The sequence below is a fragment of the Kogia breviceps genome, chromosome 2, assembly GCF_026419965.1.
Source record: "Kogia breviceps isolate mKogBre1 chromosome 2, mKogBre1 haplotype 1, whole genome shotgun sequence".
NCBI classification, from domain to species: Eukaryota; Metazoa; Chordata; class Mammalia; order Artiodactyla; family Physeteridae; genus Kogia; species Kogia breviceps.
The window spans coordinates 186,576,150-186,591,929 of record NC_081311.1 but is presented as its reverse complement, the minus strand read 5'-3'; the positions used below and the strand labels follow the sequence as shown (position 1 = coordinate 186,591,929).

Sequence of the window (15,780 nt, the reverse complement as noted above, 5' to 3'; positions counted from 1 at the left end):
CATCTTTGGAGGGCTCCAAACCACTGTAATATAAGATTTTTTTCATACCCCGTCTCCCCAACCAAGAACCAGTTTTCATTCCCTTTGAGAATGCATGCTGTGACTTAATGCGTACTTTGGAGTTGTTTCAATTTAACTGTATGTGCTGGGCAAAAGAGAGAGAGAGAGAAAGGTATTTTTATTTAACACCTTGTACTCCTTTTTTTCCTGCTTCCAAACTAGACGTTGGCTTCCACTATTCTACAGAAAAGGCTATGGCCCAAATAAAAAGAGATGCAAAAGCAGTTCATTTCCAGTTTCAAGGACCCAGATCCTGAAAGTTGAGAGGATTTTTAGGGTGATTTGTACTGCTCAGTTTTTTTTCCCCCAATTCTTTTCCATTATAGTTTATTACAAGATACTGAATATAGTTCCCTGTGCTATACAGTTAATCCTTGTTGTTTGTCTGTTTTATATATGGTAGCATGCATCTCTTAATCCCATACTCCCAATTTATCCCCACCCCCTTCCCCTTTGGTAACGATAAGTTTGTTTTCTATGTCTGTGAGTCTGTTTCTGTTTTGTAAATAAGTTCATTTGTACTATTTTTTAGATTCCACATGTAAGTGATATATAATATTTGTCTTTTTCTGTCTGACTTACTTTACTTAGTGTGATATTCTTTAGGTCCATCCATGTTGCTGCAAATGGCATTATTTCATTCTTTTTATGGCTGAGTAGTATTCCACTGAATTTATATGTCACATCTTCTTTATCCATTCATCTGTTGATGGACATGTAGGTCACTTCCATGTCTTGGCTATTGTAAATAGTGCTGCTGTGAACATTGAGGTGCATGTATCTTTTCGAATTAGGGCTTTCATCTTTTCAGGATATATGCCTAGGAGTGGGATTGCTGGATTATGTGGGAATTCTATTTTTAGTTCTTTAAGAAACCTCCATACTGTTTTCCATAGTGGCTGCACCAGTTTATATTCCCACAGTATAACAGTGTAGGAGGGTTCCCTTTTCTCCACACTCTCTCCAACATTTATTATTTGTAGACCTTTTGATGATGGCCATTCTGACCGGTGTGAGGTGATACCTCATTGTAGTTTTGATTTGCATTTCTTTGCTAATTAGCAATGTTGAGCATCTTTTCGTGTGCCTGTTGGCCATCTGTATGTCTTCTTTGGAGAAGTGTCTGTTTAGGTCTTCTGCCCATTTTTTGTTTGGGTTATTCATTTTTTTGCTTTTGTTGTTATTGAGTTGCATGAGCTTTTTGTATATATTGGAAATTAATCCCTTGTCAGTCACATTGTTTGCAAATATTTTCTCCCAGTCCGTATGTTGTCTTTTCATTTTGCCTATGGTTTCCTTTGCTGTGCAAAAGCTTCTAAGTTCAATTAGGTCCCATTTGTTTATTTTTGCTTTTGTTTCCATTACTCTAGGAGATGGATCCAAAAAATATTGCTGGGATTTATGTCAGAGTGTTCTGCCTATGTTTTCCTCTAGGAATTTTATAGTATCCAGTCTTACATTTAGGTCTTTAATCCATTTTGAGTTTATTTTTGTATGTGGTGTTAGAGAATGTTCTAATTTAATTGTTTTAACGTAGCTGTTCAGTTTTCTCAGTGTCACTTATTGAAGAGACTGTCTTTTCTCCATTGTATGTTTTTGCCTCCTTTATTAAAGATTAATTGACCGTAGGTGTGTGAGTTTATTTCTGGGGTCTCTGCGCTGTTGCATTGATCCATATGTCCGTTTTTGTGCCAGCACCACGCTGTTTTGTTTACTGTAGCTTTGTGTTATTGTCTGAATGCACTACTCAGTTCTGATCTTACATATGTAAGTTTTGGTTTCCTCAGGGAGGAGCAGCTTTACACATTGGCAGCACCCTGTTTTTGGCACGCTGGTGCGCTGCAGTGACCACTCTCCTCTGAATTCCTAGAGAATGATGTGTTCTGGTACACTAAATATTAACCCTCTAAGCAGTCAATACAGCTTTAATCCAGAAGGATTAAAAGGATGGATGGGTGGAGAGAAAAAGAGGTACACATATTGAATACATCTCTAGGTAGGGTTGATAAATAAGTGCTCCTACCTGAAAAATGTGCTTTTCCCCTTGAGGTATTCACATTTAGTATTTCCTTTTCTTTCAAGGTGTAGGATGAGGGCAATAATTTTTACCCCGCCCCCTTTTTCTGAGAATTGGTGGAAGAAACTCCTATAATGTAAACCTCATTTTATTAATTTTTAAAAATTTTGAAAGTTACAAGGTTATTAAAACAGGTGCAGGACAAAAAACTTTCCTGAACTGTTTGAGAGTAAATTGCCAACCTGTACCCCTTAATACATTAGTGTGTATTTCTTACAAACAAGGACATTGTCCTACATAACCAAAATATAATCGTGAAAACCAGGAAAATATTATTCACGTTAATGTTAACCCCATCTAATCCTTATACCCTGAGCAAGTTTTATCAGTTATCCTTTATATCAAAGAATCACTTATTGCCTTTAGCTGTCATGTCTCATTAGCCTCCTTCTGGAGAGTTCTAGAATAGTCTCTCCTTGACTTTCATGACCCTGACACTTTTGGAGATTATAGGCCAGTTATTTTGTAGTGTGTTCCTCAATTTGGGGTTGTCTAGATTCAAGTTAGGCAACTTTGGAGGAATGTTGCAGAAGTAACGCTCTCTTCTCAATGCATCCTATCCATGGCACCTGATTTCCACTTATAGCTGATAATGTTCACTTTAATCACCTGATCAAACTAGTGTCTGCTAGGCTTCTTTACTATGAAGTTACCCCTTTCTCCATTATCATCAATAAACATTTTATGGGGAGGAACTTTGAAATTATGTAAATGTTCTGTTCCTAATCAGTCCTCCTATTTGTTTATCTATCTTAGTATGGATTCATTATTTCCTGTTTTATTGAGTGTATCTTAATCCATTATTTATTCTGATTCTCACATTGTCCTCACTTTGGGCAGTGGGAGTCCCTTCAAGCTGGCTTCTGCATCCTTTCAACATGTTCCTATTATTCTTTATTATTATTAGCACTCTCTTGCTTTGGGCACAAGAAGATATTCAAGGCTTATCTTAATCTTTCCATTGTCCCATTTCTCCATCCTGGTTCCTTTTAGTGGGGAATGGTGTCTAAAAGTCAAGATGTAGGGTTCTAGTTGCACACAGACACATACATATACTAACTTACTCCTATATCTATACATATTTTAAAGACCATAAGCCCACAGCAATACCTCCATTCCAGTCCAACACCTTAGGGTTCATTCCAGTTTTCTCCCCTACTGTATTTGTACCTCACTTCTCCAACAGTGAGAAACCTGGCTCCCATGATTCATAATTTATTCACTTACTTGCTCGTTGCTCCTGTTGGTAACTAAACTCCATCTTGTCCCTTGCATGTCTGCCCTGCCCATCACTCACTCTCAGTCTCTGACTGCCCTCTTGGGGCTGTTTCCCTCTCACCTGTGGATGCCCTCCCTGACCCCTTTAGCTCTGACACCCAGTGCCCATGCTTGAGTGAGAGGATTTCTTCCTTCCTCAGCCCCTTTAGGGCTGGATTATTCTGGAAGGGAAGGAGAAGAGCTTTTAAGTCTTGAGAAGCTTTTATTGGTAGGGAGGTTCTTACTAAAATGAAAGGGAGAAAATAGTTGTATATGGTGATGCTTTTTTGGATGTGGGTGATAATATAGGAAATATATTTCTGGGCTCATCTTATATAGTTTCTGCCTCAGACCTGGAATCAGCTATATTGCCCAGTGTCCCTGGTTCCTTTCAGTGAGAAATCAAATTTAGATCACAATCTAGGTGCTAAGGTTGCTCATTGCTACTGAGCTAGTCGTTGTTTCTAGGACTTTTTAGTACACAGAGGAAAACCTTTTTAAAACAAAATTTTTTTTTTTTTAAAGAAAATCCTTGAGTTCATATGGGTTCCAATTTATATTCAGGATTAGAGGATTTTTTACTTAATATGTTTGTCTTTATAGTTAGCTCTTTTTCTTTACATTGAAAAAATCTTGGTTCCTAATGAATTTACAGTATTACCTATTTATCCATCTTTGTTTCAAAATATCAATATTATTGCTAATAACATTATCGTTAGAAACAGTTCAGGCTTTATCTTCAGTTCTTTTTGTACTTAGAAAATATTCTACAAAATAAAATACATTTTGACCAACATATTCCCAGTACTTCTTTTTATCAGGCAAGACTGTAGAAGCCTTAAATAACTAATGCTTGCACTGATGTTTTAAAATATTATATTAATTCACAGTCTGCTTTGTTTAAAAATTAGAAATGCATGTTTTGCTGTGGACTTTGGGGCAGTGGGGAGGCAGAACCTTAACTGAACATCCATTAGGTGTCTGTCTTCTCTGGAGTTTCTTTAACCTGCCAGCACGTTTCTTCCCTCCCCGTCATGCTGCCTTTAGAGAGAGAGTCTTCAGTATATTACAACATTGCAGGACTCCCACAGATTGACATTCATTTAAAGCATTCCTGCTACTTTTCTATAAACGATAGGCAGGCCATCTGACTTCATTGAGGTCCCAGTTGTGGTTTTGATCTTGATGGGTGATTCTGCTGTACATTAGCGTTCAGTAGCCGTGGCCTAATCTCCACCCGCTTGAAAAGTAAACGCCAGTAGTCACTTGGGTGACGTGGGCAACCCATCCCCCTCCTGGAAATACCCCTGAGCACCTGCCGGCCCCGGTGGGTCGTGGGTCAGGAACGTCGTCTTCCTCTTCCTGCCGAGGGTTCTTCCAGGCCGAACAGGCCGCGTGCGAGGCCGGCAGCTCGCCTTCTGACGCCAGCCCCCCCCACCCCTCACCCCCGCCACTCCTCCCCCTTCAGGACCCTGTGCTCTCCTTGGTCCCATTTTGCCCTTTTTAAAAAAATTTTCTGGCAGGAAAGCATCTGACTGGAAGTTCACTTGATACATATCAGTGTGAACTTAGGAGATGCTTTAATTTTTGACATTCTTTCTCATTGTGAAAGGAGAAAAATTTGGTCCCTTTATGAAAATGTCAGGTTATTAGCTTTAAAAAGGGTGGGGCAAATTTAGTGGAATAGAAAAACCTCTGCATCTTCTGAAACCACACCCAGTTGACAGCCCCCCCCCCAACCCCAACAAACACACACACTTCCTTATGTGGAAAGAGCATGTTTGGAAGAGGTGAAAGAAGAAACGTGGGCAACAGCCACATGGCCCAGTATATTAGCAAATAGGCAGACATTAATTACCTGCCTTTCTTTAAGCGATAAAACCGTGTGACTGTAGTTACAATAATTTTATTTCTTTTGAATGATGTTGAAGCCGGCCCATAAAGAGTAAACCATTGAGCAGAAATATCAGATAACATGCCTTGCTCTAAATGTCTCCAGAACTTCCTGTTGTCTGTTCTGTGAGACCTGTTTTGATTGTGTCCAATATTCATCAGTAACTGTTAAATATTTTTATCAATGTTGTTTTCGCAGCCACTCCGCTCTGACACTCTCTCCTTCCAGAAAGGAAGGGTTTCTGCTTATTCTCTTAATCCCTAAAGGCCCCTAGCTTGTTTGTGAATTGCATTCTCGGAACAAAGATCTCTTGGAATTATTTTCCTGGGCTGCTGTGATGCTTTTTTTTTTTTTTTCCACCAATGGAACTGAAAAAAAAGGTAGTAAGTAGTTGGTACTATGCAAGGGAAAATTTTTTAAAAATCAGTGTTGTGCAAAATAAGATCAGTATAATCTTATATTAAGTTTGTGGTTTGTTGGCACTACCATTGCTAGAAGTCCACTGTTTAACATTTTGATATGTAATTGAACTATACAATAATTGGCATTGTTTTACTTGTGTGGTACTACCTTTGGCAAAAGGAAGAAACCAAAAAAGAGCAACAAGTAATATATATGTTACAGGAGCCCTATTTATAACAGTGGATAATTGGAAACAACTCCAACATAAAATACTTAAAGAACAATTTGGCAAACTACTACATATAAATATAATGGCATATGATAAATGTGAATTATAAACTAAGTTGAAAAAGCAGATGTTAAGATGGTACAGACTCTAATTAAAATGATAGGGAAGAATACATTTTGTTGAGCCCTAGGAGGCATGGTCAGCTCTGATGTAGTAACCGTAACTCTTGTGTGTTGGGTCAGGTCCTTCTGTTGTGTTAGCCCATGTGATTTAGGACTTAATCCCTTTATGCCAGTTTCTTCATCTGTAAAATGGGAATGATAATGTCTGTCCTGTCTGTACCACAGGGTTGTTGGGAGAGGCAGATATAAGAATGTGGGACAGCATTTTGGAATGGGTGATCACTCTCCAGAGTACCCTCCAGGTAGATACTAGGTCTGCCCTTCAGAAAATCAGCATTAGATAAGAGAGTCACAGACTGGGGTTCAAGAAGGAACTGGGTTCTCAGCTCTGCTGTTACCTGGCTGTATGGTTTTCTTAACCTCTTTGGTATCCATTTTCTCATATTAGAAATAAAGGCCTGGACAAAATCACTGCCAGGGTCATTTCTAGTTTTAAGATTCTGCAGAAGTTTAAAATGGTTCAGAAGCAGTCTCTGCTGCAGGGTCTAATGTAGCAGCTCTTTTTCTTCGCCTTTTTAGATGGTGTCACTGTGGTGCTTATTTATCTGTTTAAATTATTCCAGTCTTGTTTCAGGAATCTGGAACTTGTTCTTTAAGGATGCCTGTGTTATACGGGATTTTTTTAAATGTAGTTCTGTCTACCCTGGAAAGCTCTAGGTTTTGTCTATATCATGTGTTAATAATATTTTAGAGTATACTTGGTTATGTCCTAAGGCTAGAGGTTGTCAGTCGTTTTTTCTTTTTTCTTTTTTTTAATTTTTTTTTATTTTAAGGTTTTGTTTGTTTAATTTTAAACCAGAGGAGGTTTGCAAACATGAAATGGACAGCTTGACCAAAAGTTTGAAAACACTAACTATTCCCTAGGCCTTCTGTGCCTTGGGGCCACACACAGAGGTGCTCACTCTCTGGCCTATGCTATTGCTTGCCTCGGGCAAGTCCCCTAATCTCCTTGTGCTTCACTTTTTCCATCTGTAACTTGCCTGTCCTTGGGGCTTGGCCAGGGCTGCACTGGGACCAAGTCACTCCCTTTACTGGGGATGGAAGGAGATGAGTAGAAGGCAGCATACTTTGTTTTCACAACCTCATTATTCTCTTCTTTTTCTTCTACACTCCCTACTTGTCTGCTGAAGTTTAATTCTGAAACTACAGCACATCTATGATAATGACGTGTTTGAGGTTATTGTTTATTCCATGATGGCCAAAGGTCTCAACTGAGTAAGTTAATTACTTGTGAAATTACAGATGTAATCGCAAACACTCAACATTGCCATTCTTTCCTTTAATTAGCCCTAGAATAGTCTCTTTATTATTGTTGTTTTATTATTTTACTATAACTGTGGAGAAAGTATTGATAATAAATTGTTCATATTTGGTTGGAGAGATTGTCCTTTAAAGGTTTTTTATCAGATGAAAGACTGGGAAAGACCCTTCCTGTGCCAGGAAGGCAGGATGACGATCCATACCTTTTATTTTTGAGTTGTTATCCTGTGTCTGTCCTACGAACATTTAAGAAATGTGAACATTTGGGAGGAAACGATTCAAGTGCCAGACAAATGTAGGATGATGGCATTATTTTGGAATAGGAATTTTCAAAACAAGCCAATAGACAGGGTACTTGTTAACCTAGAGTTAAAAATCCTTTGGTTTGGGCTTCCCCGGTGGCGCAGTGGTTGAGAGTCCGCCTGCCGATGCAGGGGACGCGGGTTCGTGCCCAGGTCCGGGAAGATCCCACGTGCCGCGGAGCGGCTGGGCCCGTGAGCCATGGCCGCTGAGCCTGCGCGTCCGGAGCCTGTGCTGCGCAACGGGAGAGGCCACAGCAGTGAGAGGCCCGCGTACCAAAAAAATTAAAAAAAATAAAAAAATAAATCCTTTGGTTTTACACAAAGTAATTTGAGACAGATTTTAAATTGCAACTAGATGTATCACGTTTAAGTTCTCCTAACTTTTTTTTTTTAATATAAGCTTTCAGGGCATTTATTGCTTTTTTAAAAATAAATTTATTTATTTATTTGTTTGTTTGTTTTTACTTTTAGCTGTGTTGAGTCTTTGTTGCTGTGCAGGCTTTCTCTAATGGCAGCGAGGGGGGAATACTCTTCATTGTGGTGCGCGGGCTTCTCATTGCGATGGCTTCTCTTGTTGCGGAGCGCGGCCTCTAGGTGTGTGGGCTCAGTAGTTGTGGCTCGCAGGCTCAGTAGTTGTGGCGCATGGGTTTAGTTGCTCCGTGGCACGTGGGATCTTCCCAGACCAGGGCTTGAACCCGTGTCCCCTTGCATTGGCAGGTGGGTTCTTAGCCACTGTTCCACCAGGGAAGCCCCTCTCCTAACATTCTTGATCCTCTTCAGGTTTTGAAATATGAGTATGTGTGTATGAAAGACAGATAGTTAAGATCAGACTTTAAAAGAGATCCTAAGGGCTTCCTCCTGTGAGCGCAGGCTCCCTCTCTGAGTCCGTGCTGTGAGTGTAGGTGGGCCCATTGCTCCTCTCCCGTCCAGTCGCCTCCACGTTAAGGGTTAACGAAGTCTGCAGGTGTGTTGGGATTAGCACTGTAAAGTTGTGTAAGGGGTTTTTCTTTCTTTTGATCTTCAGAAAGGGATGAAAGATAGCCATTAGACTCAAGGGATTAGGTCCCCTCTCTTTAAAGACTTTAGGTACCATAAATATTTCACTTCAGATATAAGGTGAAGACTTGTATATATCTGGGGGAAAATGGGTGTTTTATATTACCAGTTGGAAATTATTCACTCTCCATTTACAAATTAAATGGTCTTTGCAGAGAACTTCTCTTCCAACCTGGAGTGTACTAAGATCTGAAAAAAAATGGGTGTTTATATCATGGTAGTTACGCCAGTTTTTCCTCCTCATATTCCTAAACCTTTTCTTTTTATAAGTTCATGTCTTATCTACATTGTGCCTTTTCCGCCCTGGCGCTCCCTCATTCCACTGAGGCACTCCAAAACTCCTGGTTCTAAAACTTAGAGAACAACCACCCTTAAGAATGATACCCCGCTCACATGTTTTAAGTGTGTGGTCGGGTTTTTTTTGTTTTTTAAGCCCTATAGATATATTTTTTTCCTTTAAATTAACATTATTTAGAAAAGGAAAGTGAGGTTGATGTGCTGGTGGCATAGTTAGTTATGGTTACTACATTTTCAGAAAGTGGTAGGAGACCAGAAGAAAGTCCTGCGTGGGAGATTACAATTGCAGCCCCACTCTACTCCTGGCCGGTCACCTACTCTGTCAGTTTCACTCCAGAATGGAACACTGGGTTGTTGTTGTTTTTTTTTTCCCCTTTGTGTGATTTCCTAGGATGGGTTACTGGACCCTGGAATGGATAATTTTATATGTATCTAATTGTATTAGAATTAGGGCCTCAGGGGAGGAAAGGATAGGGTTTGGGTAGATGCCAGCCTAGAGTCAGCCTATTAAGTGATTATCCTTCCTCCTACCCCGTAATACATCATCAGTCATTTAGGACAGATTTAAAACACATTCTGCTGGCCCAGTGGCTTACTATATTTATATAATTCTGCATTTTGTGTTTCGTCCCCGAGTTTGGGGACTTATGTGTGGTTATTTTTATTAAAGCGCATGACGATAGCCTCTACTATTGGCTGTGATGTATGGGGTGCACTGACATTCCTTTCCCAGTGTTCCCCACTCTCCTGTTAATTGTGTTCTCTTTATTATGGAAAATTTGATAAAGTGCCAGATTGAAGGCAGTTGCAGTATGTGGATTTGAACCCCAAAGTATGTATGAGTAGTGTGAAGAAGGGGAAAAGTAAAATTGTGTGAGTGGATGATTTTTAGAGATGGATTAAATAAAATACCAAATGAATTCGTTGAAAACAGCCAATGGCAGGGGTTTTAAAGATTAAGGAATTAAGCCTTAAGCTTGATAACACCACGGAGCTTTCAGATTAAGGGTCTGCTCAGTTACCGCCTTAAGCTTCTACTTCCGATGCTTCACAAAATTATAGGAATAACTCTATGTGTAAAGCTTATCCAAACTTTGGGCCTATAATATTACTCCAAAAGAAAGACGGGGGCAAAAAGAAACTGTGAAAGGTGTTTGGCAACGAGCAAGAGAGGGAGCTCACAAAGTCTTTGAAGGTCAATTAGCCAGAAAATGTGCTAAAGACTGGGTGCTGTGCTGGATTACTGGCCCAAGAATTGCCCCCAAGGTCCTCAAAGTGGTCCTGCCGTTTGAGCACAGAGAGACAATTATAGACCTTGAGGAGATGCTACAAAAGCTTTAATTAAGGGACTTACTTACACCCCACTAAGTTCTGGAAATTAAATTCTTGTTTGTGCTTAACTGATGTTTCTTTTGTCTGGGTTTCCACATGTACTTCAACAGAGGACACTACTTTTCCCAAGTCTGTTTTCGGTTTGAAGCCATTTTGCTGTGATGGATACCAGCAAAGCTGAGGGTTTAAATGGTATAAGGAACTAGGTAGAAAAGTGGGCTTGAGAGGCTTTTTGCTGGAGAGTGTTTGGGGCACAGGTTGAAAATTGTAGTATTTATGTACCTTGGTACAACAGTAAACCAGAACTCTGTTTGGGCCTAAATGCGTGATTAAAAGAAAAAGAAGGTACTTTGTAGAATTTGAATTTTAGAATTCCCATTCACAAGGCAACATGATTTCCCTTGAATTGGCAGCTGTATGACTGTGGACACAGCAGGCTGCTCTTCTCCAGAAGTATTTTTGTTTGCTAATGAGATAAAAGTAGCCCCTGGCTACCATCCAGGTCTGATTTTCCATAAGCCTAGACCCATATTTAGGTTCCATTCAGATGTGACTTCTTTTACTTCTGGAAAGACTCTGATTTAAGTTGCCTTGGTCCTAACTAGAGCATTGTGATCACATTGATGTGCTGAGCTCCCCTCCTGCTGATGGAGGAGATGCTCTCATCTTTGAACTCGGGCCTAATTGCTGCCTTAGCGGGGTGTGTTCCCTTTTTGTTGTTAGTGAAGCAATTCTCTTTCTCATCTGCCCTTCTTTGAAGCCGTTCACTTCTGTCTGCAAAGTTTGGTTTGAACCATAAAGATTTTTTAAAAGCACTGAGAAATGCTGACGTTCTAGTAACTTAAAATTGTCTTTCAGTATTTCTAGTTCACATACAACATCAGTCAAGTGGTACAGTTTCTCTCTGTACCCCTTACAAACTCGAAGGCACTTCTGTGTGCCTCTCAATTTATGTCTGAAGAAGAGACCTTTAGCCTTGCTCTAATTCAACAGAGGCATCAATCAAAAAATCTTAAGACCTTGTAGAAATGAAAAAATGAAAAATGGCAAGAAAGTTAAAATTGTCATCACAGGTTAAAATGTGCAGTTTTCGGCAAAGTGGAGTTTATACAGAAATCGCATTATTGGGCTTAATTTTCCCATGTGGATGGGAAGGGGCGCATTAGCATTGGATGAGAGGGCAGAGGACCCCTTCGGAGCCTGCTTCACTGGGAAGCAGCTCCTCTGTGGGGAGGGCCTCTGACCCGGGGCAGTTTTAGGATGCTGTGGTGACTGGGACGGGTCCGTGCTGGGCTGAGAGCTTTTGATACTTGTGTCATTTAGAATGTTCCCACACCTGGATATGTTTTAAATAATGCATAATATGAATTTCAGTTCTTTTTGCTTTTCTTTGGAAAGGGGGAAAATTCTATTTAATGATAGGAATATTTTTGTTGGACTAAGTATTTAACTGGTTAGTGAGCTTCAGCAAAGTTTGCCGCAAACTTCTGGAGAGAGGTCCAGCTGGCATTATCATGCTTGCTAGCTGAATAAGAACGTGACTGAATTTTGCTTAAAAAGCTCTGATTCAAAAAGTTGCTTTATGAAGTAAAAATTCTAAGTTCTTATCTCTCAGGCTTTATTTTGCTAACACTGTCAGAGCTAGCACATCTGGCTTAGATTCTAAAATAGTTTGGTTTTATGCTTCAGTTAAAATGAATCCAATCAAATTGGAATTTGAAGATAGATAAAAAGGAAGGATTTTGGTACAGCGAGGATTCTTAAACATAGCAAGGTTATCAGGGAAGTTCTTGAAAACTTCCTTTCTGAATGGCCTTTAAAAATAATCTGGTGTCTTTCAGATAGTGTAGTTTATTCAGATGTAATTCTGTATAAGGGGTGCCAGGGGTGATGGAGTAAATGACTTCCGGGCAGCCCTTTCAGCTCTGATTATTGGTTATACCACTTACCACCAATACTTTTTACAGACTTGTCGTGTGAATATCTATTTGGTGGGAGAGGGGCGTGGTCTTTTTGGGGGGTGGGGGGCGGCACTGTACGGCATGCAGGATCTTAGTTCCCCAGCCAGGCATTGAACCCATGCCCCCTGCATTGGGAGCACGGAGTCTCAACCACTGGACCGCCAGGGAGTACAACTTATGTGTGTTTTATTGGCCTGGTTTTTATCTTTTAAGTTAGGTTTTTTATTTTGACAGAATTAAAACATGCCATCTTTGTCAGATTTAGCAATATTCGTCTCTCTCTTGGGCTATACATTATCGATGCAGTATGGTTTCTGTATTATTTTATTTGATCCCTCTCTCCAAGTGTGGATTAATGCACATAGCCAAACAATTATGAACTTCAAATGCAGTTCATTGAAATATTTGCTTTAATAGTGAAGCAGAATTATTTAGTTTGGGGGCATGTGAGAAACAGGCCACCTTATAAATTCAACCGGGTTGCTTTGGGGTTATTTAAGAATGACAGTTAAAAATATTTTTCAGGGGACTTCCCTGGTGGTGCGGTGGTTGGGAGTCCACCTGCTAATACAGGGGACGCGGGTTCGTGCCCCGGTCTGGGAAGATCCCACATGCCGCGGAGTGGCTGGGCCCGTGAGCCGTGGCCGCTGAGCCTGCGCGTCCGGAGCCTGTGCTCCGCAACGGGAGAGGCCACAGCAGTGAGAGGCCCGCGTACCGCAAAAAAAAAAAAAAAATTTTTTCAGGAAAACATCCTTCTGTATAGTCGTCCTGTGTCTCTGTGGTGTGACTGGTGCTGACTTAATGGTAGCACACCAGCACCACACCCCCCACACACACCACCAGTTCTGTGTCTTCCTTATGCTGACCTTGGAGCCATTAGTAGAGACTCAGAAGTTTACTCTTTCATAAATAACACGCTCACTCTGAAATGGCGGGCTGGAGGCTGTGGCTCCGCATTTTATAGTTCATGCCAGTCGATGTTTTGGTTGAATGAGTCAGGAGCTGTGGACCTAATCCCTTTACAAGTTGGTGATGAGAGAAACGAGTCAGCATTGGTTTTCGCCTCAGTGGAGTAGGGAGCGTTGGAGCACCCCTGTGGCACTGCTAACTAACTTAGTGACTGTGCAGTGGGCCTGTACGTTTGTCTGCTCGCTTGTTTTTAGCTGTTTAAACCTCAAGAACTGTTACTGGGTTAGGGAGCCATATCCATGCCTTGGCACCCAGATGGCGAGGGAACCGTCTGCCTGTCTTGAGTAAATCAGAGGTCAACCCAGCCTTGTTCTGGGGCTATAGCCTTTGCGGCGGGTTTACCGTAGACGTGCCGGAACTGCTTAGGAAGTTCTCTTTCCCACAGGAATGTGGGTCACATTCTGGTACAAGGCCTACGCCTGCCGATGACAGTGCAGCTCGTGTTTCTCTATGGAATGAGGTAGAAAAGAGTGCTGTTTTGAACAGTACATGAATTCAGTGTAGGTTTTTAATCCAGCAAGTATTACTATGGAAAAACCTGTTTCAAAACAGGTTCTTCCCAGGCAAAGTCGTTGGTTTTACATTTCATTTGTCCCTTTGTCCTCTTTAGGGCAGTTCCACGTCTGCACACTTCCCAAGTCCTCTCCTGCCTCTGCTCCTTCGGCCTCCTTTTCTTCATCCTGCCTGGGCTGCTGTGATGAAAACACAGGGCCCTGATTTTCAGATTTGCCCCTAACCTTTTCTTTCCTTATAAGAGTGTGTTTCTGTAATAGCAGATGCTTCTGGTTTTTTAAAACATCTTTATTGGAGTGTAATTGCTTTACAGTGGTGTGTTAGTTTCTGCTTTATAACAAAGTGAATCAGCTATACGGATACATATAGCCCCATATCCCCTCCCTCTTGCATCTTTCTCCCACCCTCCCATATCCCACCCCTCTAGGTGGTCAGAAGCACCGAGCTGATCTCGATGCGGCTGCTTTCCACTAGCTATCTCAAATGCTTCTTTTTTTTTTTTTTTTTTTTTTTTTTTTTTTCCTTTTCAGTACGCGGGCCTCTCACTGCTGTGGCCTCTCCCGTTGCGGAGCACAGGCTCCGGACGCTCAGGCTCAGCAGCCATGGCTCACAGGCCCAGCCGCTCCACGGCATGTGGGATCTTCCCGGACCGGGGCACGAACCCGTGTCCCCTGCATCGGCAGACGGATTCTCAACCACTGCGCCACCAGGGAAGCCCCTCAAATGCTTCTTTTTTAAGACCAGAAAGTGTGAGGGAGCACTCTTATTTCATGGCCAGCAGTTTAAAGAATAGTTATTTTTTAAAGTAGACTAATGAGCTTTCAATATTTAATGTCTATTGACATTTTTTTCCAGGAGAAATGTTGATTTTTCTCTCCCTGTTTTTCAGGCCCTGCATTCTTCCCCGGGCGATGTGCTGAGATCTTTGCCCGGGGTCAGAGCATCGGGAAGCTGGGGGTCCTTCATCCTGATGTTATCACCAGATTCGAGCTGACCATGCCCTGCTCCTGCGTGGAAATCAACATTGAGCCGTTTCTGTGAAGATGGGTCTCTGTTGTGTGGCTCTCGCCCCGAGGGTCCCTCTCTCCTCCTAGGTGCCCTTTAGTTGTCCCCACAGTAAGTAAGTCCACTTGTGCTCGTGCATTGATGTTGAATAAAGTAGAAAGCAGTGTCTGGCTCCGTGGGTGGTACTGCCATCCCCGCATCAGGCCAGCTTGTACTGCACAAATGCGGCATCTGCTTGTCCCTGAGAGCCCAGTGGGGGGCCAGGAGCTGTTCTGAGAACCAGAGAAGCTCTCCACACATCAGAGCCTCTCACCATCACCATCACGTCTGCAGGACAGAATCCTGTTCTTTTCCCTGATGAAACGAGATAGCTGATTAGGGCACACGTACGAGATTAACTAAGAATTTTTTGTTCTTATTTTCTACATTTGATGCATGTTCATCACTGGGAAACAATAACAGCATTTTTAGAAAACTTTTAAGAATTACTGATGGTCTAGTAGTTACAGCCTTTGAAGTCATCTTAAAGTGAAAGAAAAATGCACATGTATTCAAAATATTTGAGGGTGCACCGGTATTGGCTCCTCTGTCCGTGACACTCAGAGATGAGGTTTGTGGACACACAGCACAGATTCGTTCTGCTAGAAGAGTTAAAAGGGACACACTGGTGCCAGTGCACTATGAACATCAGGAAACACAAACTTATTTTTGCCCTAGGCCATACAGCTGACTGTTGTCAGTGTTATAAAATCATGGTGTTAAATAATTAATAGAGCTACTAGTTTCTGTCTTATTAAGCTTCTGCCAGTCTGCCTTGTCTTAACCTCCTAATTTACTTTAATACTTTGATCTAGAATCCTCCAGTAGGTACCATGTATTGAAAAAAGCTGGGTATAATGTTTGAGAAAAGTTCTCAGTTACTGTTGAGATGATATGAAACACAATAAATTGTAAAAAAACAACTTCAAAGTAAGTCCCCGTAGA

The 15,780-nt window shown here is 41.3% G+C and overlaps 1 protein-coding gene across 1 annotated transcript in view; it reads left to right on the top strand.

Annotated features, from left to right (window-relative positions):
* FARSB (phenylalanyl-tRNA synthetase subunit beta) overlaps positions 1–15,024 on the top strand; it is a 66,800-nt gene extending 51,776 nt beyond the window's left edge. Inside the window, exon 17 of the mRNA XM_059055241.2 lies at positions 14,681–15,024. Coding sequence (XP_058911224.1) covers positions 14,681–14,832 — 152 coding nt within the window. The 3' untranslated portion in view covers positions 14,833–15,024. The remainder of the gene's footprint in view (positions 1–14,680) is intronic.
* The last annotated feature ends 756 nt before the right edge of the window (positions 15,025–15,780 follow it).